This window comes from Amblyomma mixtum, chromosome 10 (assembly GCF_055824585.1).
Source record: "Amblyomma mixtum isolate Tamu chromosome 10, ASM5582458v1, whole genome shotgun sequence".
Classification (NCBI taxonomy): Eukaryota; Metazoa; Arthropoda; class Arachnida; order Ixodida; family Ixodidae; genus Amblyomma; species Amblyomma mixtum.
Window position 1 is genome coordinate 45,065,162 of NC_143021.1, and position 27,597 is coordinate 45,092,758.

At 49.3% G+C, this 27,597-nt stretch overlaps 1 protein-coding gene across 3 annotated transcripts in view; it reads left to right on the plus strand.

Annotated features, from left to right (window-relative positions):
* gry (trafficking protein particle complex subunit 11 gry) overlaps positions 1-27,597 on the plus strand; it is a 175,429-nt gene that overhangs the window by 61,171 nt on the left and 86,661 nt on the right. For all 3 annotated transcript variants that reach the window (XM_089564051.1, XM_089564050.1, XM_089564049.1), the window contains exons 11-12: positions 2,980-3,065; positions 22,822-22,900. In XM_089564051.1, the coding sequence (XP_089420177.1) occupies positions 2,980-3,065; positions 22,822-22,900 (165 nt within the window). The remainder of the gene's footprint in view (positions 1-2,979; positions 3,066-22,821; positions 22,901-27,597) is intronic.

The window sequence follows — 27,597 nt, forward strand, 5'->3', positions numbered from 1 at the left end:
TTAAAATGAGGAATACATTTCTTTTTGCTGTCACATACCTGGCAATGGGTGGACAGGTTCCTCAATGGAACCTCTTCTGGCTGCTTTAAGAAAGCAACCGTCTTGAAAAAACATAAAACCAACTAACGAGCGAAATCGTTGGAGCTGCCTACATCTCAGGGCTTAAGGAAGGTTGCGTAAGCACCCCATCTACCTCATTATCTGAAAAAAGGAATCACCTGTCTCTCTGCTATTGTCTGACTTTACCTGGTTTTGAGAGGCACACTTCACATGTTGCATTTTCTTTCTAGCCGTGTTAATTGTTGGCGCTCATCCTTCGCATCGCTAACCTCTTCACCGTCTTCCCGCCTCCTCATGCTTTTAGTAAAATTCGCGCCTTCAACCCTTTTTTTCCATCTTTTTTGTCATTCATGCACAGTCAACACTGTCTTTTTTTCCCCCATTTCCTTTTTCTGTTTTTTCCGCACGTCATTCGTGCTTCACTTCATGCAACGCAGTGTCATTCCTCTGATGCCCTGGACATCGTGTGGGTCCCAGTTCGATCGCGCGCCTCGATTGCTCCCCCTGGCGGGATTTTGTCCGGTGTGTGTGAATATAGATGCAGGTTCAGTTTTTGCTCGAATGAAAGATGGAAGTCCAGCGCTCTGTCTCCTCCTCCTCCGTCCTGTTTGTGCTGCTGATGCACAGAGCCCTCCCCCATGCGTCAACAGTGGAAGCCTGCATGCACAAAACAACAGGGAAATGGCCTCTGTGGTGCAGCAGGCCAAAGGAAGGTGTTTCCTCCAGAGAGCGCAAAAAGACAAGGACACAGAAAGAAAAGGCACCCACAGCCCTGACTTGCAACTAAATTTATTCCTTAAATTTACATGTACATATTATACACACGGCAAGATGCGGGAGAGGTGGCAAACTGGTACAATGCACAAAAAAGTTGAAAAAAACGAATTATGTGTCGCGCGCTTTGCCAAGTACACCGTTTTTTTCCCAGATAGCGCAAGAGAAGGGGTGCTGACACAAAGGTCACCCAGAGCTAATATCCTTTGTGCCTCAATTATTTCCCTCGTGGTTCGGTCCTTGCTGCTTCTGAAAGTTCGGCACTTATCAAACATCGGTTTACACACTTTCTCACTTTCCTTTGTGTATTCAGAGCAGTGAAGCGGCAGGTTGCAGGCTTTGGTGTTAGTCAAATCATTTTCATGTTCCCTTATTCTGCCATTCAGGCAACGCCCTGTTTGTCCAAAGTATATTCTTCCACAAGATAGTGGAAGTTCATAAACTATCCTTTCAGTGTAATCTGCATAACTGTTTTGATGATTTTTCTTGCATGCAACTTTGTCGCGGGACTACTGATATGACTAAGCATGCAGAGCTTACCCAGAGCGGAAAAGGCTACACAAACATCTGAACGCTGCGCTAACTTCTTTAGTAGGTTGTGCGACAATGTATGCAATAGGTATGCAGATTACACTGAAAGGATAGTTTATGAACTTCCACTATCTTGTGGAAGAATATACTTTGGACAAACAGGGCGTTGCCTGAATGGCAGAATAAGGGAACATGAAAATGATTTGACTAACACCAAAGCCTACAACCTGCCGCTTCACTGCTCTGAATGCACAAAGGAAAGTGAGAAAGTGTGTAAACAGATGTTTAATAAGTGCCGAACTTTCAGAAGCAGCAAGGACCGAACCACGAGGGAAATAATTGAGGCACAAAGGATATTAGCTCTGGGTGACCTTTGTGTCAGCACCCCTTCTCTTGCGCTATCTGGGAAAAAAAACGGGCGTACTTGGCAAAGCGCGCGACACGTCATCAGGTTTTTTTCAACTTTTTTGCGCATTGTACCAGTTTGCCACCTCTCCCGCATCTTGCCGTGCGTATAATATATACATGTAAATTTCAGGAATAAATTTAGTTTCAAGTCAGCGCTGTGGGTGCCTTTTCTTTCTGTGTCTTTTTGCGCTCTCTGGAGGAATCATGGTTCACCAACTAGCCTGCACGCCTACCCTTGAAAGGAAGGTGTGCTCATCACTGAAATCCGAGTATGTTGGCAGTTTTTAAAAAAGCATAGCAGGGGGAGGTTTTCACCCTACGGCTTTCAGCTGAGAAAAAAATTGTAATTGCTACAGTAGGACCTCATTAATGTAGAGTTGTTCAAGTTATCAAATGAATCCGAGAAGACTGACAAGGACCACTTGCATCGTGAAAAATTTATTGATGGCATGTGAGAACAGCACCCCAGTAATAACCACAGTGCCATCAATGAATGCTTTGTGGCATGCACACTGCTCCAGAGTGGTATTCACCGTGCGATGTGGTAGCAGCTGAGATGAACTGAAGGCTGTTGCAAGGGCAGTGCTCATCTTGGTGTGTGTGGAAACGAGGCTGCACCGCACACAGAGGAGATGCCAAGTGTGCAGTTTTGGGGCAGGAAATGAGGGAAACACGTAGTGGCTCCTGTCGGCATCCTAAAGGGCTGGGGCCACGAAGCTCAGAAAAGCAACATTGAAGCCAAGTGGTTCCTCACTGTTGGTTTTTCATCACTTTGCAGATTGCAATTGAGGACTGAGTAACGCTATTTGCAGGGTCCCTTGAGGAGCCTACTCGTGGCATGTAAATTGGTGGTGACTTAAGTGGGCATTAGTGAGGAGCACACGGCAGTATTGTCACCGAGGCCACTTTGAAGGACAAAAGCTTGCTACCTGAGCATTCACACATGTGGCAGCGTGCGCGACATTGAGAGGCCAGGAAAGATAAAATGCCCGTGGTGTACAGTGGCAGGCGCTGATGTCCTTGGCATCAGAGGGCGGACATGCTTAATGAAAGTGTGTGCACTGAATTCTTGGAGCTGGTGTAGAGGAAAGGTTTTTAACTTGAGTGCTATTCGCCGCCACATTTTTGAGGTGTTGTGGTGTACTTTCTGTGCTGCTTGTAGATTTCTGTCCTTGTGAGTGTGGCCACACTCCCTGATGCCTGCAGGCCGAAGCGATGCTGTGGACCCCCAGACAGAGGACCTTGGGATCCAGGCACTGCAGTACAGGGAGAAGAGCCAGGTGGACCACTCGGTGGGTCTCTCCTCCCCTCCTAGTCTGTGGGAGCAAAGGGGCACCCTGTGGTAGACGAGCTGTGGGGGAGCTCCGCCCAGCGCACATGCCCGCGACAAATGCTGGAATTGAGTGGAACAGCTTGCAGTGGTCTGAAATGCAGTCCAAGGAACCCATTTTGCCTTGAGTGTGTTCAGGGGCCTCTGGTTAGAAAGAGAAAGCCGCCATCTTGGATTCACTTGGTTGATGGTGCACAAAGCAATCCCAAGTGCATGCTCACATTGCAAGGTGGGACAAGAGTCTTGAGGGGAAGTGCGGGGGCCGTCTGGGGTGTGTAATCTTGTATGTCTGTGTCACCATAGGCGTGGAGATTCTCGAGGGTGTTCACGTAACACCCTGTCTGCGCTGTCGTCACTGGGGAAATGCATTGGGTGGCAGTGGGGCATAGCTGAGGAGCAGATGAATACAAGCCAATGTTGCACATGGGAAATTGCCAAGTTAATGATTTCATTGCTGCATTTTTGTTTCTGAAAAATTGAAGGAGCCTCTTGGTGGACACCTCAACCATGCCATGAGGGAAAGGAGGAAGCTGCATAAGAACGAGAGAAATAGTGGAGGGCTCTGGAATAAATTCAACCACTGCGCAGAACACAGGCGCCTTCAGTGTTTGGCCTCCTTCGAAACACAACCACTGGGGTCAGGTTCAAGTACTTTGGCTTAGTAGCCGAACGCCCTAACAACTGAGCTGCCACTATAAGTTTTCAGAGTGATTTTTTTTTTTTTTCAAGTTGATAAATTATCAGAGTATTATATTGTTTGGACCATTTGCTTATTTATGTATTTTCCATATAAATGCATGTAAGGGCCGCACTTTTTTTTCCCAGATTCAAGGGCCAATTTTTGCGGTGTAGGCCCATACACGCGATGTGGAAAAAAAAATTTTTTTAAACTAAAAACACCAATCGGAGAATGAACGGCATTTTTTCTACCTTGAATCGTCACTCGCGGAGTCTTCCGATTCTGAGCTGGTGCTGTGCTCTGGTGCACGCTCATCCCACAAGAAGCCACGCAGCATGTCCGCTGTCAACGCGCAGCCGTTGTTCCGCACTTCCATCCCACAGCAGAGCGGTGCTTCTTCCAGTTTGGGAAACTCTCACGGCTTGCCTCGGAAAGCGCGCTTCTTGCAGCTTGTGCTCCTCGGTGCATCCTTTTGGTTGCACCATCGTCGGACGCACTTCTCGGCCGCATCCGATTTCTTGCCTTCTCCATGCTTGCTGTGTTCGAGAGCAGACTCCCAGCCCTGTAGCAGTGTTTGTCCATCGGGCTAAAACTGCAACGCTCGGTGGCGGCAGCACACGAAAGCCACAGCTGGTCTCCTTGATTTGGCTGCACTTTCTCGGGCGGCAGTCCCTCTGGCAGGGCAGCTAGCGCCACCTGCACTCAGTCCGGCTTCGCGCTGCACTGGCCTCTCTTCTTGTGCAAGTAGCGCATGGCACGCTCTGTGGCAGATGGCTCGTGCACGCTTGTTTCAGTGAGCAGCGCTGAGGCCATATGGCTGAGACGGCTGCACAACTGTGCCAGATGCAGCTTCTGTGCCATGCCCTCCCCAAACAGCTGAAATGACTGTGTGCGCATGTGTGCACGTGTATTTGTCTAAGCAGCCGGCTGGCATGGCGCACTGCGTACGGGTTCTCATCTTTCTGTCCAGCCTCGCACGGTGCTTTACACCATTTCAGTGTGCAAATATTATCATTACGTGCAGCACGATGGAGTGGGAGATGTTTTTTATTACATCGGGGATTGCGACGTTTGTGATGACTCACTACGACATCAGTATACCTCCGCTTACAGCAGTGATCGACTTGAGGTAGCCGCCAGCCTTTGCCTGCCAGTTTGATAGTCACTGATAGTCTCTGGTAGTGAACCCGAGTTGTTGAGTTCAAATATAGTCCGAGTTATCAGGCAACTCTTTCCTTCTGCAATTGCGGCAGTCACTTTCTGATAGAACAGCAACAGCCTGAACTCGTGCGGTAGTCTGAATAGCCTCTCGAATTCAGTTTTGTCGCCTCTTCAAAGTAGCCGTTGAACCGATGACCAGCCTGCGCCACTCTGCACAGCGCAGCGGAAAGAACGGAGTCAGATTCTTCAGCACTTCTGGAGTTGACAAATCTCATAGCTGCTCCACGAGGTGCGCCACTTCGAACAGATGCACAGCGTTCAATACAGCTAGCGCGCACAATCTCGCGTGTATGTCAAACCACACAATCAGGCGAACATTTGTGCACTTTGGCCGCTGCACCGAGAGTGTCGGGCTACACTCGCGCCACAAGAACTGGCGCTACTGCACTGGCTCGCAGCTTGTGTGAACTCGTGCAGCAGCCAGCTGACCGGGGAGGAGGAGGCCCCTGTGCCTTTGAGAAGCAACCACTGGGGCTTTGCTTCGGCATGCACCGGGCAACAGGTGTTCCTGTCAGTTGGCCCAGAGATGTGCGTTGCATTTCCTGTGCAGTGCATGCGTACCAGCGCCTAGAAAACAAAGCCACTGTTCTGTGCCCGGGTGCATCTTGCACGAAGAAACTGTCGCTGTTTGGTGTTCCAAAGGATAAGCCGGCATTGGCACCATGGCAGCGGGAAATTCCACAGGAAAACCATTAGGGATTTCATTGAATACCTGAACAAATTGGAGACGTCCTTGGAACCTTCCAAAGTGGGTTTTTCGTCGGCAAGCACTGCTGTGCGCCTGAGAGTTATTCTTCATGCGACACGGGACCTCCTGAAGTGCGTTCATGACAAGTACTTCTGACAAGCCGCCTTTGTTAGCACAGCCTGTAAAAACTGTTTGGTATAATTCGTCAGTTGTGTGGGTGTAATGATCACCCTAACACAACCCAGTTCCTCGTCATAATTGCCCCTAGTGTTTACAACTTAATGAAAACACCAAAGAGTGGCAACTGTGAAGGAGGCACCCTGAAATTTCTGTTCGACAGGATGGTGAGACTCTTAATGGAGGACAGGTAGAAGATGCTTCCGAAATATTGAAAAAATCTGAGCTGCTCCCTAACCATGTGAACCATGATAAAAAAAGAATAGTGACAGCAGACTAGTGTCTTATGTGGCAGGGTATGGCGTGAATATTACCAACCAAATCACCTAGTTTTTTTTAATAACCTGCCTTCATTTTTTTTTTTTTTTTTGCAAAATCGCTCTTTTTGCAAAAAGTCGTCTCATGAAAGAAAGAAGCATTTGAAACTCAGACGGGTCACTTAGAATTGCTTGGAAGAAGATTGATTTCCAAGTGCCAGCACATCATTTGGTTTTATTTTTGCAATCACCAAGGCCTCTTGATTTAGCAAAACAAAGCTTGTGCTTCCGGGCTGTTACCGTATTTACTCGCATAATAGGCGCACTTTTTTTCCAGAAAATCCGGCTCAAAGTTCGGGGTGCGCCTATTACGCGGGGTAAAATTTCCGGAAATTTTTCGACTCGCAAAATTGAACACACCGCGTAAACCCACTCGTGTACGGGCCGCACCCTGTTCTCGCGAAGAAAATATATAAAAAAAGATCCGTGTAAGGGCCGCACCGAAACTTTCCACGACACACGCGGGAATAGCCTTCGGAATGCACTAGTAAAGCTTTTTGACGGGCTAGTTGGTACATATTCATATTTGAAAGGGTGTGCGCTAAAAAGACGTACACAGGAAAAAGATAGAGACGACATGAAAGAAGCGCAACTTCCAACTTCCAACGCGCCGAGGCCTCCGCGATCGGCTCCGGCTGCGCGCAACGGGCACTTGATCGCGGTGGCCACACACGCGCACAGGAGCTTCCAGACGCCGCCCACGGAGGGCGCCCAAGGCCATGCTCATCATCATCATCATCGTTTTCCTCCGCCGCGAGCTTTCGCTATCTATAACGCCATCAGCATCTCCAGCTCGTTTTTTTTTGTTGTTGTCGTTGCTGTCAAGTGCCGGGATTAGCGATAGCGCAATAGTTCATCGTGGTTTATGGCTTTGCCGCGGAGCATTGCTGTTTTAGCTCGACGGGCAAGCACCTTAACAGCTACACGGCTGGGAGTTTGCTCTGGAACATGGCAAGCGTGCGGCAGGTCGGAAAATACGACGTGGCTGAGAAGTGCGGCAGGTGCGACTGTGGCGTCCCTAAATTTTCGTATGCGACTCCAAGCGCCGAAGTTTTTGTGGGCCTAAGTCGGGAACGTTTCCGGCTGGAGATGAAGCTTTCCAAACAGACGTTTAAAGTGAGCATCCCTAAAAACTGTGTGCGGCTGTTCTACGCGATGTCGTTGTACGTGCTGTGGGTCCGCAGCAGCTGCGACGGCAGCAGCACTAGTAGGGACTAGTAGTCAGTTCAGCAAAAACTTTGTTAAAGTAAAGATTGGGAAGCGGGGGGTGGCGAGGCGTCGTCTTGCAATCGTGTAAATACAGTATTGATGACAGTCCCAAGTTCGGGGTGCGCCTATTATGCGCGGAAATAAAAAAATCTGATTTTTTGCGCTCTATCTAGGGGTGCGCCTATTATGCGAGTGCGCCTATTACGCGAGTAAATACGGTATGCATCCGAACGTGTGGTGTTATGTCTCAGTTTAGCAAAAATCGACTAACTTTGAAACAGTGCTGATGCGAGATGAAGCATGGAATCGGTAAGTCTGCTATCTGTTGACGTATCTGAATTGGGAGTCAAATCAATATTAATTCAACAAAGGAATTATATTTCGGAACCTCATTCTGTTAATAGTCAGCTCCATATAAGCACAGTCAAACAAACACCGTGGTTGCCGCGTGCAAAATGCACACTGCCATCGCTGAGGCTGCAGCATGCTGCTCTCCTCCCCAAGCGCTTCTCACACTTCTACCATGAAAGGTTGTAAGGAAGAAAAGACACAGACTAAGCACTAGTTTATTCAGGTGCTGACACCTCTGAACAAAAGATAACACCATCGCGCCCTACAAGACAGGTCTTGACAAAGCTGACTCGCTTCTATGCAAGGTGATTTCTTTGCGCATAACCTTTCATGGCATTGCAAGTATCAAGCCCGACTCTTGCTGCAGTTCCCCCTTCTAGCCACTGTATCACAACTCGTGCCTGTCAGCTGCTGCGGTGATGCACTGGTTATGGCGCTCGGCTGCTGACCCGAAAGACGCGGGTTCGATCCCGGCCGCGGCGGTTGAATTTCTTTGGAGGAGAAATTCTAGAGGCCCGTGTACTGTGCGATGTCATTGCACGTTAAAGAACCCCAGTGGTCAAAATTTCCGCAGCCCTCCACTACGGCGTCTCTCATAGCCTTAGTCGCTTTGGGACATTAAATCCCTATAAACCATAAATCTCGTGTCTTTGAGAGCCACAGAAAGCTGGAGCTGGCAATACTGATGCCAATATGGATAGCGGGAACTCGCGGCTGAGGAAAAAGTTGATGATGATGATGAGCCACTGCCTCGGGTGTCATCTGTGGGCAACGCCTGGAAGCTTCTGTGCGCCTGCGTGGCCTCCACGATCAAGCGCATCGTTGCTTGCAGCCAGAGCTGATTGCAGAGGCTGCGGCGCGTGCATTTTCTTTTTTTTAAAACAATATTTCCTTCAAGAAAACAGGATGCTGCCCATACACAGGTGCACGCATTTGTACGGTATATATTCTATTCATTTGGTAACCCAGCATCACTGGTTGTTCGTGGTTTAAATAGAGGGGGGTCTCACCTTTTTTTGGTTTTCCCCAAGTCTGCAAAATTGGTCGTAAAGTTGTTTCATGATGCCTGTTTTTGGATGCACGTTTCTAGCTGTAATGAATCAAGAGAACTTAAGGGTGCACTAAAGAGGCTTCTGAGCTCGCCTTTTTACCACGGGGGGAACTCGATCTGCACGTTCTGAGCATTCTTAGAAACTTCAAATTATTGTCTTGTGCGGCCGATTACCATATTAAACGTCCAGGCTTTCACCCCCCCCCACCTTTCTTTTTTTTGAACTCCTCTGAAAGTAGAAGAGTTCAGAGGAGAACTCTTCTACTTTCAGAGGAGAGTTCTCCTCTGAAAGGTTTATTGACAGGTAACATAGTCAAAAATTAGGTCCACGGAAATAAAAATATGCGTCAACTCTCAGCTTTACAAATCACTCTGCCAATGGCAGAGTGGCAGACTGCCACGCGACTGCCAGAACAGCACTCCACGCATTGGTTGATTGCTCCTATTTTTGGAGGTGAGTTAAAAAGAAATAAACCTGGAGCCAGCAGGTTTAATTCTATTTAATTTGGAATTTAAATATCTTGGTGTTTATTTAACAAGTTCAATGTCTTGGCATCGCCACGTGGATTTCGTTACTGCCAAAGCCTGCCGTGTTTTAGGCTTCCTGCGACGTAACGCTAAACTTTTCCCTTTAAAGACTAAAGAACTGCTGTATAATACAAATGTTAGAAGCATACTTGAGTATGCTTGCACAGTCTGGGATCCGAAATCCTTTCTTGATGTTCAAAAGCTAGAAAGAGTTCAGAATTTGGCCGTTCGTTTTGTTTTCAATAACTATGGGCGATATTTTAGTGTAACGAGCGCGAAAAAATCTTTGGGTTGGGACTCCCTTCAAAAACGTAGGAAGGTTCTGCGTTTAAAATTATTTCATAATATATTTCATTCTAGAACTGGAATAGACAGAACCAAATATATAGCCAACCCTGATTACGTGCCTTTACGAAGAGATCATCCACTTAAAGTTAAAGAATACAGATGCTGGACTGACCTTTTTAAAATGTCTTTTTCCCCCAAAACGGTTTCTGAATGGAACAAGCTGCCTGAGAAAGTAGTGTCCATATTGCCACCTAGTATTGCCAGGTGGCGCATACGAAGTAGGGCGACGACGACGAAGTAGGGCTCGCGCCGTGTGGAATCTGTCGCTTTTGTTGCCCCCAGCTTGCCTGCCTTCCCTTTCATGCCTGCTAATAAAGCCCCCTTCGTCAGCAAGCACGCTACAGTCTGGTGGAGGTGCGGGGTACCCGTGAGCCCATGCAAGAGACCCCTCCAGGCAGCCGTCGCGCCAGCCCTGTACCGCTTGACACCCCGGTACATCGCTTCAGCCGGAGGATCCAGGGACTGCCATCGGAGGTAGGACCATCAGAGAGCGGCGCCATGGCGACAGCCGCTTCTCCTCCTCTGCAAACCGCTGCTGCCGCGCCATCCCACTACACCTTGCAGACTCCGCGGATTCCCAAGACGTTCCGTGGGGAACTTTTTGAGGATGTGGAGGATTGGCTCCTTCACTTTGAATGCGTAGCTGCGTTTAACCAATGGGACGACGCAGCCAAACTCCGCAACGTTTACTTCAGCCTCGAGGATGGTGCTCGCACCTGGTTTGAGAACCGAGAGGACGTTTTAATCTCGTAGCATGAGTTCCGTCGTCGGCTGCTGGAGGCCTACACAAGCGCTGATCGTCGCGAACGAGCTGAGCGTGCGCTACAATCCCGCATCCAACTGCCGAACGAAAGCGTTCAGATGTACGTCGAGGACATGATGCGCCTGTTTAGAAGAGCTGATCCGGCCATGCCCGAGGAAAAGAAACTCCGGCATTTGATGCGTGGCGTCAAAGAACAGCTCTTCGCAGGCCTCGTGCGCAGCCCACCATCGACCGTCGCTGCATTCCTTGCCGAGGCCGCGACGATGGAAAAGGTTCTTCAACAACGTTCTGCGACTTACAACCGGCCCGTGCATGCTGCTGCTGTCACCGAATCGTTTGCCACCGCCGGGAGCCACCCTGACGATTTGCGCGAACTGATTCGCTCCATCGTGCGTGAAGAGGTCCTCAAGTTTTGCAGCCCTTCGCAGTCTGCACTTGGTTCGATTTCCGCTCTTGTTCGCGAGGAGGTGCAACAGGCGTTCAGGGGTCCTACCGTCGAAACACCACCTCTGCCGGGAGACTACAGCCGCCCCACCTATGCCGAAGTTGCGAGACACCCGGCTGCAGCTTCGCCACCGCCGATTCCAGTAACGCCTCCTGCACCGCTGTCCCCAGTTCCACCAGTCCCGTATTTTGACGGTCGCCGAGCGCACTTGCGGAAGGCCGATGTCTGGCGCACACCTGACAACCGGCCATTCTGCTTTCACTGCGGAGAACCAGGCCATCTCTACCGCAATTGCTCTTATCGACGCCTCGGTCTGCAGGGCTTTCGAGCCGATTCGCCCAGACCCCGGTTTGGCCACCGGCCTCCAGCCATTGAAGACTTCCTCGCGGATCAGTGACTTTCAGCCCGTGCGCCGCATCAGCCGCGCTCATCTTCTCCGAGGAGCTCTTCCCCGAACCCGCACAGCTCCTCGCGAGCAGCACAGGGTCGGTCGCCGAGCCCTCGCCGGGAAAACTGAGACCAGCGACCTTCGGGGGCGAGGTCGCTGGGAGTCGCTGTGCTGAAGACCTCCCGCCGCCGCCGCTACGCTCCGACCGTGAACAGATAGCACCGTCATCTGACCAAGACAGCTGCGTTTCCTTGGACATACCTGTTCTTCTCGACGGTCACAGAGTCAGTGCATTAGTGGACACCGGGGTCGACTATTCAATTATGAGTGATAAATTGGCAACTCTTCTAAAAAAAGTGCTTACGCCTTGTTCTGTAGTGCATCTCCGTACTGCCGGTGGTCATCTCGTTACTCCAAAGGGTATTTGCACGGCTCGCGTTCAGATTCAGGGATCTACGTTCGTCGTCAGTTGTGTAGTTCTGTGCAATTGCTCCCGCGATCTCATTATCGGCATTGACTTTCTGCGGGAGTATGGTGCTGTCATCGACCTCCGCCAACGAATCATCACCTTTTCGACCAGTAAAGCTACCCACCTCGCCGAATCTTGCCACCGCAGTGCCGCCCTTCGTGTTTCTGCAGACAGTGTCACTTTGCCGCCACGGAGCAGTGTTTTGGTTGAAGTCACCTGCAACGACTTGCATGACGCAGAAGCAGTTGCCGAGGCTAACTGTTCACTCCTGCTTACTCAAGGCATCTGCGCCGCTCGCAGTCTACTGACGCTTCGTGGTGGCCGGTCTGCAGGCCTAGTCACGAATTTTTCTAATGAGTACCGGCACCTTTTTGCAGGAACTGCTATCGCTTCTGCCGAACCTGTTACCGATCTTCCCGTTTGTTTTGCGTCCGCGGCAGCCGGCACTGACAAGCCCTCCCTTGAAAACGTCGACGTAAACTGCCACCTGTCTCAGGAGCAACGACTGTCTTTGGAACAGCTGCTGAAGGAATACAAGTCGTGTGCTTCGCTTCCTCCTCGAAGGTTCGTCAAACACCCATCACGCAGCACCGCATCATCACCTATGACGACGCTCGCCCTATACGACAGCAGCCTTATCGTGTTTCTGCTAAAGAACGGGCGGTTATCCAAACTCAGGTTCAGGAAATGCTTGATGATGGCTTTGTTCAACCTTCCCAAAGCCCCTGGTCTTCACCTGTAGTCCTTGTTAAGAAGAAGGACGGCACTCTCCGGTTTTGTGTCGACTATCGCAACCTGAACAGTGTTACCAAAAAGGACGTCTACCCGTTGCCACGCATTGACGACTCGCTGGATAGATTACGGCGCACTAAGTACTTCTCATCCATTGACTTAAAGAGCGGCTGTTGACAAATTGAAGTAGACGAACGGGACCGCGAAAAAACCGCCTTTGTGACTCCAGATGGCCTCTATGAATTTAAAGTGCTTCCTTTCGGTTTGTGCTCCGCCCCGGCTACGTTCCAACGGATGATGGACACCGTCCTCGCAGGCCTCAAGTGGCAAAGCTGTCTTGTTTACTTGGACGACGTCATAGTTTTTTCGGAAACATTTGACCAACATCTCCAGTGCCTGCGGGCTGTCCTCGAAGCCCTCCGCTCGGCAGACCTTACCCTGAAGCCCCAGAAGTGTCATTTCGGTTACGAAGAGCTCAGATTTCTGGGTCACGTTGTGAGCGCTGAGGGAGTGCGGCCGGACCCCGAAAAGACTGCTGCCGTCGCACGTTTTCCCGTTCCGACCGACAAGAAAGCTGTCCAGCGCTTCCTGGGTCTCTGTGCCTATTATCTCCGCTTTATTGCGGACTTTTCCACGATTGCTGAGCCGTTGACGCGCCTCACCAGGAATACCACCTCCTTTGTCTGGACTGCTGAGCAACAGACCGCTTTCTCTACGCTCCGCCAGCGCCTTCAAACACCTCCCGTTCTTGCGCACTTCGACGAAGATGCTGATACCGAGGTCCACACCGACGCCAGTAACATCGGTCTTGGCGCTGTCCTTGTTCAACACCAAGAGGGCCTTGTGAGGGTTATCGCCTATGCTAGCCGTACTCTCTCCCACGCCGAGAGCAATTACTCCACGTCTGAAAAAGAATGTCTTGCGGTCGTGTGGGCCACCATGAAGTTTCGCGCTTATCTATACGGCCGCCCATTCAAAGTGGTCACCGATCACCACTGCCTATGCTGGCTGGCAAATTTGCGAGACCCATCTGGACGCCTGGCACGCTGGAGCTTACGGCTCCAGGAATTTGACATTACTATTGTCTACAAGTCCGGCCGCAGACACGAAGACACCGACACACTGTCGCGTGCACCAGTTGATCCTGCCGACGCAGCTCCCGATGGCGACAGCGGCTTCCTTGGTACTCTCACCGCCTCCGACCTATTGACTCGGCAGAGGGCGGACTCGGACCTTCGCCCTCTCATTGACGCCCTTGAAGGTAGTGATACGGCTATACCTCGCCATTTCTCTTGACGTCTTGGCTCCTTCTGTTTGCGGCAAGGCCTCTTGTACAAGAAGAACTCGAGAGGCAACGATAGACCTTACCTTCTGGTCATTCCAGCTGATCTCCGATCTGACGTTCTTTTCGCCTGCCACGATGAGCCCACATCTGGCCACTTGGGCTTTTCACGTACGCTCGCCAGAGTGCAGAACATGTACTACTGGCCGGGACTTTCTGCTGATGTCAAACGATACGTTAAAAGCTGCCGAGAATGCCAGCGCCGGAAAACGCCACCACTTAAGCCGGCGGGTTTTCTCAAGCCCGTTACTGCCCCTCGCGCTCCGTTCGACCAGATCGGCATGGACCTCCTCGGCCCTTTCCCCTTGTCGCAGGGCGGCAATAAGTGGATCATAGTTGCTACCGACTATTTGACTCGCTACGCCAAGACCAAGGCGATCCCTCGTGGCACAGCTTCAGAAGTCGCAGAGTTTTTCATGCACAACATCGTCCTGCGACATGGCGCTCCTTTGCACGTGATTACAGACAGAGGGACGGCGTTTACAGCGCAGCTAATCGACCACATCTTTCGGCTGAGCTGCACAACACACCGCAAGACCACGGCCTACCACCCGCAGAGCAATGGCTTGACCGAACGATTAAACAAGGCCCTTGCGGACATGTTGTCCATGTACGTAGATGTCCAACACAAAACTTGGGATGAGGTGCTGCCGTATGTCACCTTTGCCTACAACACCGCCCTGCAGGAAACTACGCGTTTCTCCCCGTTCCGCCTTGTGTACGGACGCGAAGTCCAGAGCATGCTTGATGCCATGCTCCCGTGCCCAGAGGATGACCAACTCGCCCCAGACGCCCAACAGTTTGCCCAACGTGCTGAAGAAGCCCGTCAGCTGGCCCGCGTGCACATCGGGCAACCAGAGCTCGGATGCGCACCGTTACAACCTTCGCCACTTGACTACAAACCCGGTGACCAAGTCTGGGTGTGGACTCCTGTTCGTCGCCAAGGCTTGTGTGAGAAACTGCTCTGCCGCTATTTTGGCCCTTACAGAGTGGTACGGCGTGTGAGTGAGGTTAACTATGAAGTGGTTCCGGACGGTGCTGCACAACCACGACGCCGACAGCCCAACTCTGACATTGTGCACGTTGTGCGGCTTAAGCCGTACTATACACGGTAACGCAACCGTGCTGACGTTTTCGCGCGCTTCAATATTATCAAATGATTCATTTTCTTCCATGCTGTGACATTTTTTATGTATAATAATTCCGTGTTCTTTCTATCTCATTGTTACCTTTTTTGTAACCACCTGCATGAGGTAGCATTTGTGTACTTTTTGTTCACCCCCCCACTGTAATGCCAGACAATGGCGCTGTGGGTATGATGATAAATAAATAAATAAATAAATAAATAAATCAGCCGCACAGGACAATGATTCGAAGTTTTTAAGAGTGCTTGGTGCGTGTAGATCGAGTTCCCGTGGTAAAAAGACGAACATCATGTGTTCTTCTTGTAGCTTCCCAAGACCCTTCCCTTATAGTACGGTGTCCAAACACGGTATGACTGCTGCTGTGCCTGTGAGCAGCTGCTGCGCAGAAGTGCATTGAGCATCCGTGCTTCCGGAGTAGAATGCACGTGTTCAGCCCAACACTACCCAAGATAAATGTGAAAGAACAGCATCCCTGCAATCCCCTCTGGGTAGTATTGAGAGACTTTATGCGCAGGGCTACTGGAGCCATGTGGGGATTTTTGTGGGATGCTGCCAAGGAGAGAGTGGGGACTGTCTTTGCTACAACAGGCCCATTTTAGCAGGTCTTAATGATCTATGGATTTGAGGGGTGCGACAAGTGATTTTTCGGTTCAACGAGATTGAAGTGAACGGTAATTTTCTTTGAATAATTTCAAAGCGAATACTTCTGATGCACGCAATGGTTCAGCGTCACAATAAGCATTTTCAAAATCATTTTTCTAATGCACAAGGCCACTATAAACAAAAAAAAAAAGCTAGAGTGCATTGAAGGCGTATGGACTTACTGCAAAAATTACCATTGGAAATTCACGGAGTCAACATAACTACAATGCATTGCGCAGATAAACGCATGCCCTAGAATGCTTCTCTCAGCTAAACGGGCACACCGTTCGAGCTCAAATTTCACACAGAAATGGCATTTGGTAGTCAGATTTGTTTTATACCACGTATGTTTGGGGTACTTACCTGATTTGATCAGAAGAAGTCAGATATTCATATCGTCTGTGGCGACACCGAAACAAATTAAGCCTGTCAGCGAGCACACCAGTGGCGCCATCTCGTTCGTCGGCCATGGAGATTCGGCAGGGTGATTGGGTTGTTTTGCAGAAGGTTTCAAGACGCTTTTTCAACTGCTTTATCGATGATCACAATAAACTTGGTTTGGCCAAAACTCCACTAAATTTCAAGTCTTTGGTGAAGGAGAGTCTTCAGATGTCCCGTGAAACTTACCCGTCTGCGGAATCTCCACAGTCGACAAATGGGGTGGCGCCACCGGTGCGATCACTGACAGAACGACTTGATTTCCTTTATCGTCGCCACAGACAATCCTAATATGCTACTTTTTATGATCGATTCAGGCAAGTAACCCAGACAAATATAGCATGTCTGTGTGTAGCGCTTGTTAATTCGCTCAAAAATTGGTGCCGGCACCCATAATTCGAACTGCACGCCATCAAGGGTCGTTGTTGAAAACCACCGTTTGAAGCTTTCATGGCTCAACGATAGGTGGCACAACCATCGGGGCATCATTGGCGTCGTGTTGGCTATCCGGAACAAGTACCCACCGGTTCTTTTGTGCGGCGAGTCCTTTGAGAGGCAACGTTTAGTGTGCCAGGCCATGTTATTGTGTTGTGACTTGTGAGCACTAGCTTTGCATGCTGCTTGCTGTGAGCTCGTGTCGATGAGATGTGTTCACTGCGCCAAGATGGTGAAGGAGAAAGTGGCGACTCTACTTGAAGTGGATGAAGGGAAGACCAGGAAAGGGCAGGGATTCTGCCAAGCATGTTGTCGCAATAAAAAGACCATCGAGGTTGCTTACGAAGCAGACGTTTTTGTCAGCAGCAGAGAAAGGCTACGATAAGCAAAGTATATTGTGTCAAAGGTAGCTGATTTTGCCCTGTGCATGAATGTGTCACCTCTGAAGGATGGCTTCAGGGACAGACACTCTTGTCTTCTGGGTGTTGTCTGGAGGAAGTGGACGCGGAAGCAGTGCAGCATGGTGAAGCGGGGCCCTGTATAATTACTCTGCATAGGGTATATTCAGTGCCTGATGAGACAGCTTTGTTGCTGCACAGAACTTTCAAAGGGAGCATCTGTGCTGGCCGAGCAGTGAGTGGATTACCGTTGTGGTTGCCATGGATATGACCGGGACGGAGGAGGTCCCACCTTTTGTGGTCCTGAAGGCACATAAGCCGTAGAACACTGCCGACAGAAGGCACTGCAAGGCATGGATGATGGGCGAGTTGTTCAAGAAGCGGTTGCTGAAGTATGGAGCGACCAGTTCTGCTCGCCATAGATAACTGCTCGGCACACAAGGTCGACACCGAGCTGAAAGCCACCACACGACTGCAGCTCTGCAGATCAGCCATGACTTTGTGCACGGGAAACCAGAAAAGCTGGAGCATCACATTGCTGTCCACAGTCACGAACTGCTTCCACCACTGTGGCTTTGCTGCCTGCTGGAAAGCTGTGACGACAGGAACCCCTGCCCATGGGCGCTGCTCTTGAGGACACCAGTTTGGCTGATTACATTCAAGTGGATAGCGGTGCAGCAGTGTGTGGTGCCCTGAGTGATGAGGACGTTGTTGCTGGAGTTAGTGGCAAGCAGTGTGGCCCAGACGGCATCTCTCCGCATGGCAGAAGCAGTGGAAGCGTTGAATATCACGCGCCTTCAGCTTCGAAGAGGGGAACAGGACTCCCTGCATCGCATTCGCGCACTGGAAGACTGTAGCCCTCGGAGAGAAGTGGCAGAAAGTGATAACCAATTTTTTTTTCTAAATAAATGTTTTTCATGTCCCCCGGTTTCAAACGCATCCATTTGGGCTCACTTTCATTATTTGGAATTTCAGTTAATTCGAACTGGCTTAGCGGCCCCATGGAATTCGATTAATGAGCTTTTGCTGTACATTATTCAGTCAGAGACAAATACCTCGCTTTTTCGAATGGCAAACATTCGGATCAAATCGAATATCAAATCATTTACTATACTATTCATCAAGGCAGCTAAGTGTTCGACCAAATATTCGAAATTATCAATATTTGCGCACACCTAACAAATGCAGCCTTGGCAACACTAGCATTGCCTAATGGCGAATCCCACTGGTCGATCTGGAGCAGGGTGATGACTGTGCGCCAGAGCAACCAAATCTGCAGTCCTGATCGAGCAGCGAAGCGTGAGCCCAACGGAATCTCTGGTGCGTAATTGGTTCTGGAAGTTGGGCGTGGCATCTGTCTGCACCTTGACTAGCTGGACGACAGTTCAGTTGCACCTAGCTTGGGAGATGCACACCATTTTGCCGTGCCTAGTGACAACCGGGAATGAGTGCTGCATGCCCTGCATGTGGGTCATTGCGCCGGTGTCGATGTAGCTGGAAATTTTTCGACCGTTTGTGAGGTGATTCAAGAAACACTCTTTTAACCCATTGGCTTCATGATCCATCGACCATGAGGGACGAGGCAAAAGTCGCTCTGACCGGTGATTCGCCGGCTGCTGGGAGAAAGGCTGTTTCTCACGATGTTTCATAGATGGCAGCACAAACTTTTTTTAACATTTTGCTTAATGTATTTGCACCAGGTGGATATAGTTGTGCACAATCTGATGGTGGCGCTTTTTTTTTTTTTACGGGCAAAAAAATTTGCTGTCTCGTTGTGTGATCACTATGGCGTCACAGAGGTGCTGTAGTTTGACTGAAGCAGAAATTCCTCAACTTGTGTTCGACAGGGATGCCGAGATTGATGTCTGCGAAGATGACGCTGTGCTATATTGTCACCGACAAATGCAGCGGGAAGCACAGCCGTTTTCTAGGACGAGGCTCGCCGAACGGCCAAGCTCATTCAAGACAAAGAAGACGCTCGGCCACGTGCTGGGAGACAAGGTTCGGCTACCAGGTGGCGCCGGCAGAGTGTCAGCAGTGTGGCAATATGATGGAGGTTCCAACTCTGCAGTGATAGTGATGTTGATGAGGATGTGTGTTCAGAAGAAGATGTATTGGACTTTTCACCACCATCTCCAAAGGCGCGAAAACTGGAAGATCAGGAGTGGGAAGGGAATGGCAGAAAGGAAACCATTGTCAAGCTTCCATTCACTGGTCAAGCATCAAGAGATCCATCCAACTACAAGTAGGGGATCCCAGTGCTTTGTGAATGTTTGACACTCTGCTTGGAGAGGAGGTTTGGAACATGATACTTCAAGCAGCTTTTTGCAACTGCCCCATCCTTATTCCAAGGAAAATAAAGATTTGATTTGATAGCGTTGCACACAAACACCTTTGCTTGCGAACTGCAACCCGATCCCGCTTGGCAGGAAATGACTGTCGATGAAATGAAGGCCTATTTTGCCATGTGTGTGTTGATGAGTCAAACTGGTCAACAAAGCATATTATAAGTACACCGTTTTTCGCTTTGGTTATGCCCGGGCAGCGTATTTGGGCATTGTCGCATTAGCTTCATTTTTGCGATAACAGCCTTCCTCAAAATGAAGACAAGCTGTGGAAGATACAGCGTGTGCTCAACGACATACTAAAGTCCTGTTGGCACAGCTTATCATCCATAAGAAAACCTTCGTGGTCGGTTGTCATATGTACAGTTCAACCCCTCAAAACAAGCAAGATTCGGAGCAGTCGTCTGTCTGATGGCCACACACTGGATAGTGGTACCAATGCTCTTTCGTCACCCTCAAGAAGCTGGGTTGAATGCTGCAGGCAGAGTTCGTCTCAAGAATGTGCTGAAGGAATTCAAAAAGTGCGAAGTGCAAAAAGGTGAATGCAAAGCTCTCTTTTCACGAGGGATCACGGCCGTTACAGAAGCAGGTAAGTATGCTTTAAACGTGGCACCGATACAGGAAAGAAGAGTTGCCGGTTTATCGAGATATGGGCGGAGTGGATTGTGGCATCCTTCTTTGTTATGAGGGAGGGTAGAAAAAACCCTTTTGCATCATGGACATTCTGGCAGAGGAGATCTGTGGGGTTCTTGCCCAGTCGACAAAACCCACCTCTGGCTGCTGCACCAGTGGGAAGAGTGTGGGCTCATTTTCCAACCCACTTAACGAGATAGAGGCTGAGGGCAAAAAACATGAGAGTTGATGGGAATGTCAAGTTGCACTTCACATCCTGTATGCTTAAAGGCATTCCATACATGAAAGTCATATTGAGCGTGAGTGTGCAGTTGTGAAGGTAATAAAGCATTGCTTTTTTACGACATGTTTAGCGAAATTTATCATGAATGTTGTTCAGCGCCACATGCGTTCACGTGGCGAGAAAATTTCCACGCAGAGCACCACACAAGAACGGGGGGCCCAGCAGCCAGTGGGTTCACCTCTAAAAAAACATCACTGGCAGCACTGGTCAGTGGGCCTTCGGAATTAATCGAGGCGAGCACTGTCACTCTTCGTTTTGACATCGGAATGTAAACAGGCACCCGAGTTAACTGTCTTGGACCACACTGAAAACAGGGAAGTGCGGCTTGGCCCTTGGAGTTGCAGCTAACTCTCGGTGGGTCAAGTGAGAGCGCTCTGTTGCGGACCAAGTTGCGCCAAAAACTCGCAAACCCCAATCCGGATCAGTGAGGGGAATTCGCCATAACCAAACATCGGCGCGCTTTTGCCTTCTTTGGGTGGCACTTTTTCTTGGCCCTGAGCTGGCAGTGTATCTCCTGGGGACACAGTTGTTGGCAAGTGGTGTGCTCTTTTCTTTCTTGCAGAGTTAAGAAAGGGCTTTCTTAACTCTTCCGTTGCCACCGATGGATTTTAAGCACGATTTGAGCAGTGCCGGGACAGTTGAGGATTTTTTGCGCTATCTAGTTGTTTAGACTTTCTACTTTGGTTTCTTGTGTAGTTTGTATTTTTGTCATGAGGCGGTGGTTTTTGAAACGCCTTAAGGGTCTGGTGCAGTATGCTCGCGGTGCGGCGTCAGCCGCAGAGACGGCATGCGCTCAGAAAAATCCAGCTTCATGCGATTCTGTCGTTGGAATTTGACGAAGACGCTGCACAACCTCAGCACCTGGCTGCCCGTAGGCTCCACTTCTTTTCTGTTTTTGCGCTCATGGAGCTCTTTTATGGATTGCGCTGATGTAATGAATTGTATGTCTGGTGGCTCGACATCATATGCCCAAGATTTACTTCCACCTGCCCAAAAAAAAAATACAAATTAGGGTGCTGACCTCAGATTGACACTTCGTAATAGCTCAGAGCTGTTTGTGAAAGGTGTGGATGTCTTCAAATTGGTCCTAAATCTTACAAAGCGTCTGGTGAAATGGTTTCTAATAAAATCAAACCACTGTGTCGCATTTTCAAGCAATTTACACTCAAAACTGCTTGTAGCAAACATGCATGTTAGGAATTATTGGATATATCAAAATGTTCCTGAACATTTTTCGAGAAACACATGACTTTATATACGTCTAACACGGTTTGCCACGAAACGGATAAATCGACCTGCCGAGTGCCAAGCTGTGCCCGCTCGGGTGGCAGGCTTTGCCCCACTGCACAAGTGCAGAGTGGTGGAGTGGCAAGTGCCACTTTTGCCAACAGTGCCACAAAAGGTACGATAGTGCAAACAGCTCGTAGCGAGGTGGTACGCAGCCCGGAACCAGTGACAGGGTCACTTCTGGTAGCAGCCATCCTCTGTTCCTGTGGTGGGGACAGTTGTCCAGTTTTTTATACTGCACTGCTGTAATACGAGCCAGGCACCCTTTGACCATTGCAGGGCTGTGTTGTAGAAGAGCCAACCCACCTGATGTCAAAAGTTCTTTGGCTGACTCATCTCAAGCGTTAGTTTTTGGAGATGCTTTATAATGCAAATTTTGGCTGTGTCAAGCCATTTTATACTTATTACCTAATTGCTATAAACAAGTAATTACTCGTTGACATCCACCCAAGCGCAGCCGTATGGCTGTGCTTAGGTGGATGCCAGTGAGTAATTACTCCCTTATTACAAATCTACTCCACCTTGGGGGATTCCCCTAAACATTTGACCAACGTTATAAGGAGGTACCACTGCATTACCTTTTGCAGTTTTCATGTGCATAGATGGTCACAAATGGTACTTTCTGTGCTTCTGCAATTTTGCTCATTCTTTAGAAATATTGTTAGCTGGAACTAATGTTGAAAAGTACATGTCATCTATCAAGCTATATTTTGATATACTACATTTTACTTTGAAAATTTTTAATAACAGCGATAAATTTATGTCAAACACAGTTTGAAAATGTATTTTTTCATGTAGTGTCAGAAAAAAAAAATTCTAGCTCAAAAAATGTTTGTGTCATAAGCTCGAACTTTGGTTTGGTTTGGTTTATTTGGGTTTAACGACCCAAAGCGACTCGGGCTATGAGGGACGCCGTAGTGAAGGGCTCCGGAAATTTCGACCACTTGGGGTTCTTTAACATGCACTGCTGACATCGCACAGTACACGGGCCCCTAGAATTTCGCCTCCATCGAAATCAGACCGCCATGGCCGGAATCGAACCTGCATCTTTGGGGCCAGCAGCCGAGCGCCATAACCACTGAGCCACTGCGGCAAACCAACTTGAACTTTGTGTGGCTAGTTAATGAATGCATTGGGAACATTTTGTTGTTCCAGAATGTCTAATATTTTTTGCCCAAGGCATATTGCCTTGTCATTACAATTTTTTCTAAATGTTAAATTATTTTGTTTGTTTGCCAATTGTTTTCAGACAAAGTATGTTCTGAAAGCTCATTCTATTTCCATCATGCTGGTTGAAGTGTAGGTTTTTTTTGTACCTTTCATATTTTTCTGGGAACCAATTGCCTATCGATTGCCCGTGGTGGCCACTGGGGCTGGGCTGATTGTGTGCCTGCACTGGTGCAGGCCCTGGTGGTTCCCCTGCTGAGCAGCGCTGTGGCCCAGTTCAAGAAGTACCGCTGCCCCCGCATGAAGAGGCACCTCAGTGAGTGGCTGGGACTGTTGTTGGGCCTCAAAATGGGAGAACAGGTTGGCCTGACCTGAGGGGATTCAGATGGGGTCAGCTCCCTGGTGTTGAAAAGGGCTGAGACGATGCTGGTCATTGCCCCCATGCTTTGCTATGGCAGGCCCTGTCGCACCATACGCGAGGTCATGACTCAAGCACAGTGCAGTACTGTCGCGACGTGGGAACTGGTGAATGTTACAGTTTCGGTTTCATGTTTGTTTTGTGGCGCCACCAGGTGCCGACGGGATAGAACTTGCGAGGCAGCAAGGCAATAAAAAGGACACAGCTCTAGGAGCAGTTGTTCGTTGCACAGTGGAGCGCGGTGCATCATCGTCCGTCTCTTGGAGCCTAGCCGTTGATGGCGACCGCCGAGCCGGTCCGCCTCTCGGCATTGCTCGGTCCACTAACTCGTTACAGTGAAGTGAGCCATTTTTCAGCTCAGTCAAGTGATCTTTTTGAAGTTGATGGATTTTTCGGAGTGTGCGATAATCCGGACCGTTTGTCAGCTTCCCACTGGATGCAGAAGAATCGGTCGGGGACTGCACTGGCTTGTTTTGAAAGAGCCCCAGGCGTGGATATTGACGTTGCGCTATGGCAGGCCTCACAGCCAGTCCGTGGTTGTACGTTGTGCGTGCTGTAATTAAATCGCTGCCTTGGGGAGGCTGAGCGCAGTTGCATTATGATTGTGACCATTGCCTAGAAGAGTGCTTCTAGTTCAGTGCAGTAGAGCAGCCGTCAGGGAGATCGACAGGGGAAGGTTGTTTTGAGGCAGCTGTGTGCAGAGCTCTGCTGCCTGGGCTTGTTGGGCATATACCGTATTTTCCAGTGTATAAGACGCACCCCTGTATAAGACGCACATGCCATATATGCAGGCTGTCATTGAAAAAGTTGGTATATAAGACGCACCCCAATTTAGCCAGTTAGGCTAGTGAGGCTTAATTAAAGACGCTTGCATGACCATCACGAAATTCACCATACCGGTGAGAAATTTTTAAGCAAACGTTAAGTGATCGAAAAAGACAACACTCACGCCATACCCGCTCACGTTTTAGAAGAAAGAAAGAACGGAAGAGCTCTCCCATATGTCCATAACATTTTATTTCTGCTTAAAACCTTCGAAGTCTTCATCTTCGAATGTGCTATCAAAAAGTTCGCCCATTTCTGGAGGCAACACAGCTGACACATTCTCTTCTCACTACATACACGGAGCAAAGAAAGTTACAAAGGGTGGCTAAAAAAGAATGCCGGCTTGTCTTGGCTTGTCCTGACAATGTCGAGAAGCGTGTTTGTCGCCATCTTTTGGCATTTCACATTACTTTCGCTTGGGGCCTCCGAAACGGTGCGTGTTTGTGATCCAGGAAGTCGTCATCCCCGTCGTTTCATGAATAAGTTCACTTAAAAAAAGTGGCTCATGGCGGTCCACGTATTGAAGTATTAACCGTGTTACAACCGCGTCATTGGTAGTGATATTTTTTCGGTGAAAAAAACTTGAACAAGAGCCTGAGTAATTTCTTGACTCGCAAAATTAAGGAAAAATTAGCGTATAAGACGCACCCTTGTATAGGATGCATCAACAAGATGTTTGAAAAAAAAAAAGCCGCGTCTTATACACCGGAAAATACGGTAAGTGTCTCAATGCTGCCTCTAATGTGCCACCAACTGAGTGCCTCTGTGCTGCAGAGGTGACAGTCAAAGTTCATGCAGCTGCACTGGTTTCCCTGAGCTTGCTGCAGTTAGAGTTCCGGTATAGGTACCTACATTTGCACATTCACTTTCTCTCCATTGCCCAGACACAGCCACATGCTTGAAATGCATCCACAAATTGTTCTCCTACACCTACTGTTCTCGTGTTTTGCGACATTTTATTTTGTCCGAGTGCACATGATCACTGAAAAAGATGTTTTCTTGTCAGTAGCACACACTTTTATCACAAGTTTTTGGTAACTATTACGAGAAAAGCATTTTTGATTTGTGGTGTTTACGACAGATGGTGCCACCCATCGACCACATGGGGAGTATTTTGTTGTATACAGTAGAACCCCGCTGTTACGTTCCTCACTGCTGCGTTTTCCCGGCTGTTACGTCGTTTTCTTCGGGTCCCGGCATAGCTTCCATAGGATCCAATGTATTGGGAACCCCGCTGTTACGTTGTAGCCGAGGAAACGATCCCGCATGATACGTCGCAACTGGGCTCCCCGAACGCGCCCGGGCAATGCGCTCCAACCGCCATTTTGATTTTTGACGAATCTTGGCCAGGCTTGGCTACGGAACTGGCTGCAAGAAGCTGCACGCGAGTTGGAGAGGCCGCCACTAGATGGCTATCTGCCTCGCGAACGCCGAATGCCGCGATCTTTATCGTGGGAGTGGGAGGTGGTGACGAGGAGGTGCGCGGCTGCGGTCGCTTATCTGTTTTTCTCAGCCAGCGTCCGCTTCGGCGGACGCAGTTGTTGCGACGCCGCACGTCTGTTCTTTTCTTTCACTCTTTCCTCTTATCTTTTAACTCTCCTCTATCTGCAAGTGACAGCGGTGGTGGCTCGGCTGGAGCCAGTCGGCAGGCCCGTGCAATTTCCTTTTCATTCTTCTCTCAGTCTCAACAACATCTTTATCGTGCTTTGATGGGGTGATAGCGTTGCGTAAGCGGAAGGCGCTTCCCCTTGAGGAAAAGCTGGACATACTAAACGCAGTCGACAGGCAGTCAGGGCGGCCTACGCGGAGCAGCGCGGCGAGCAGCCTACGAACATTTCAGTGCTTGACGCTGTGCACAACGTCGCTTCAGCGTGGACTGCAGTGAGCGCGTGAACTGCACAGCACTGCTGCGTGCGGTGTGGCCGCACCGCAAAGCGACGCTGACAGCAATGTGGCCTTGGCTATTGAGAAACGCGTTGTTCTTTCCAGCGAGCGAAAGAAACTGCAATCCACCATTCTCAATTTTTTAAAGTCCTAGGGTCAATTTGCGGAAATAAATTGTTTCAAGTCAAAGCTGCACTGTTTTCATTAATTTTCGGTGCTTTCCTCACTGTTGCGTTTTCCCGGCTGTTACGTTTTTTTTCCCCGGTCCGGTGAAAAACGCATGAACGGGGTTCTACTGTATTTTGTATTTTGTTGTTTTGTATATTTTGCAACTCAGTGAGGTAGGCCTGGGTGCAGCGGACGCATTACTAGCACATTCAGGGCAACAGGGATCGGCCTAGCGTAAAGCAAGCGGATTGAGGCTGCACCTGACGCCAATTGGGATGCTTTCCACAGCAACTGTGCAGACCCTACTCTGGGTCTCTCTGTTTGGGAAACCTGTGTGGAGAATGGAACTGTGGATGCGCTCATTGTAGACATCCGGTCAGTGGCACACCACCATGTTGGCAGACGAAGGTGGTTGGCGGGGCGACACGGGGTGCAACACGCACCGTGCCTGTTGTACTGTGCCAAGTGAGGCTGCCCTCAAAGCCAGCTCGCGTAGGTGAATATTTAAAAATGTGTGCGACGCTTGTGGCTGCAAACATTTCTGTTGATGCCTGGAGAGCTATAATAATAATAATAATAATAATAATAATAATAATAATAATAATAATAATAATCATGTTTACTTTCACCACTCGATACAATGAGCGAAAGTAAAAGCTGCTATCTCCGCAGCTTGACAAAGCCTCAGCCACCTTTACATCAGCAGCGGTGACATGGCGAAAGCAAAAAACGTGTGTTGGAAGACATTTTCAAGAAGCCTTATCTAAACTTGCAAAAAAGGAAACATAAGGCGACAAGCCTTATGTTAAACACCTATTTGCTGGACCTATTTGCCAGATGGAGGCACCAAATGACGGGCTGTCATGTGCCCAGCCACCCATGCACTTGCCAGGGAGATGTACTTTGGTCTCTGTTTGGACGGTGCACACTTGCGTTGCCATGAGTCCTGTGGCTGCAGAGACTCGCAGTGCCTTTGCTCTGGTACGTACGTTGACGCCCGAACTGCCTTTGCTCTGAAAGGGGCACTGCGATGATTTCCTCAGTAGATTCATCATGTGTTCAAGAGACCAGTGCGGAAAGAATTATCAGAGCATGCGAATGAAAGTCATTCCACTTTGAAAATTCAAAATGAAAAGATCAGATGAAAATGCATTTCACTCGCGCAGTTCACTCGCCCAGTGCCGAGATTGGGCTCTACCAGTCAGAACTGCGCCTAGCACACACGCAGCGAAAGCATGCATGCAGTTGTTGCTTTGCCGGGGCTGTAGGCAGCCGCGCATTTTGACGGTGTCGTCCCCCGTGTACGCGGCACCACAGTCAGGGCAGGCTGTCGGCAGTGTCCGCCCAAACTCACCTCCTGTCTCTCTACATTTGTGGACAAGGTGCGTCAACTGGCTTTTTTTTTTTTTTCACTTCCTTCTTGGTGTGGTTTGAACCAGTGTTTTGAGCAGCACTGGCCCCTACGAAGGTTTGAAGTGAAATGGAAAGTGTCGCCCCTGACGTTACTCTTGTTAGTTTCCGTTTTCTTTCTCTGCTTCTGTCCCATTTTTGTGGCATGCAGAAAGCTTTGAGTACTCAGAGGCATAATATTTTGGATCCATACTGCGAGTATAAAGGAACGATATGCAAACAGGACACACAACCAACCAGAGAGGCAGCACCCAATCTGCATGCCACCCCATTTCCACTGCCGAAAATGGCCACTGCGTTGCGACACC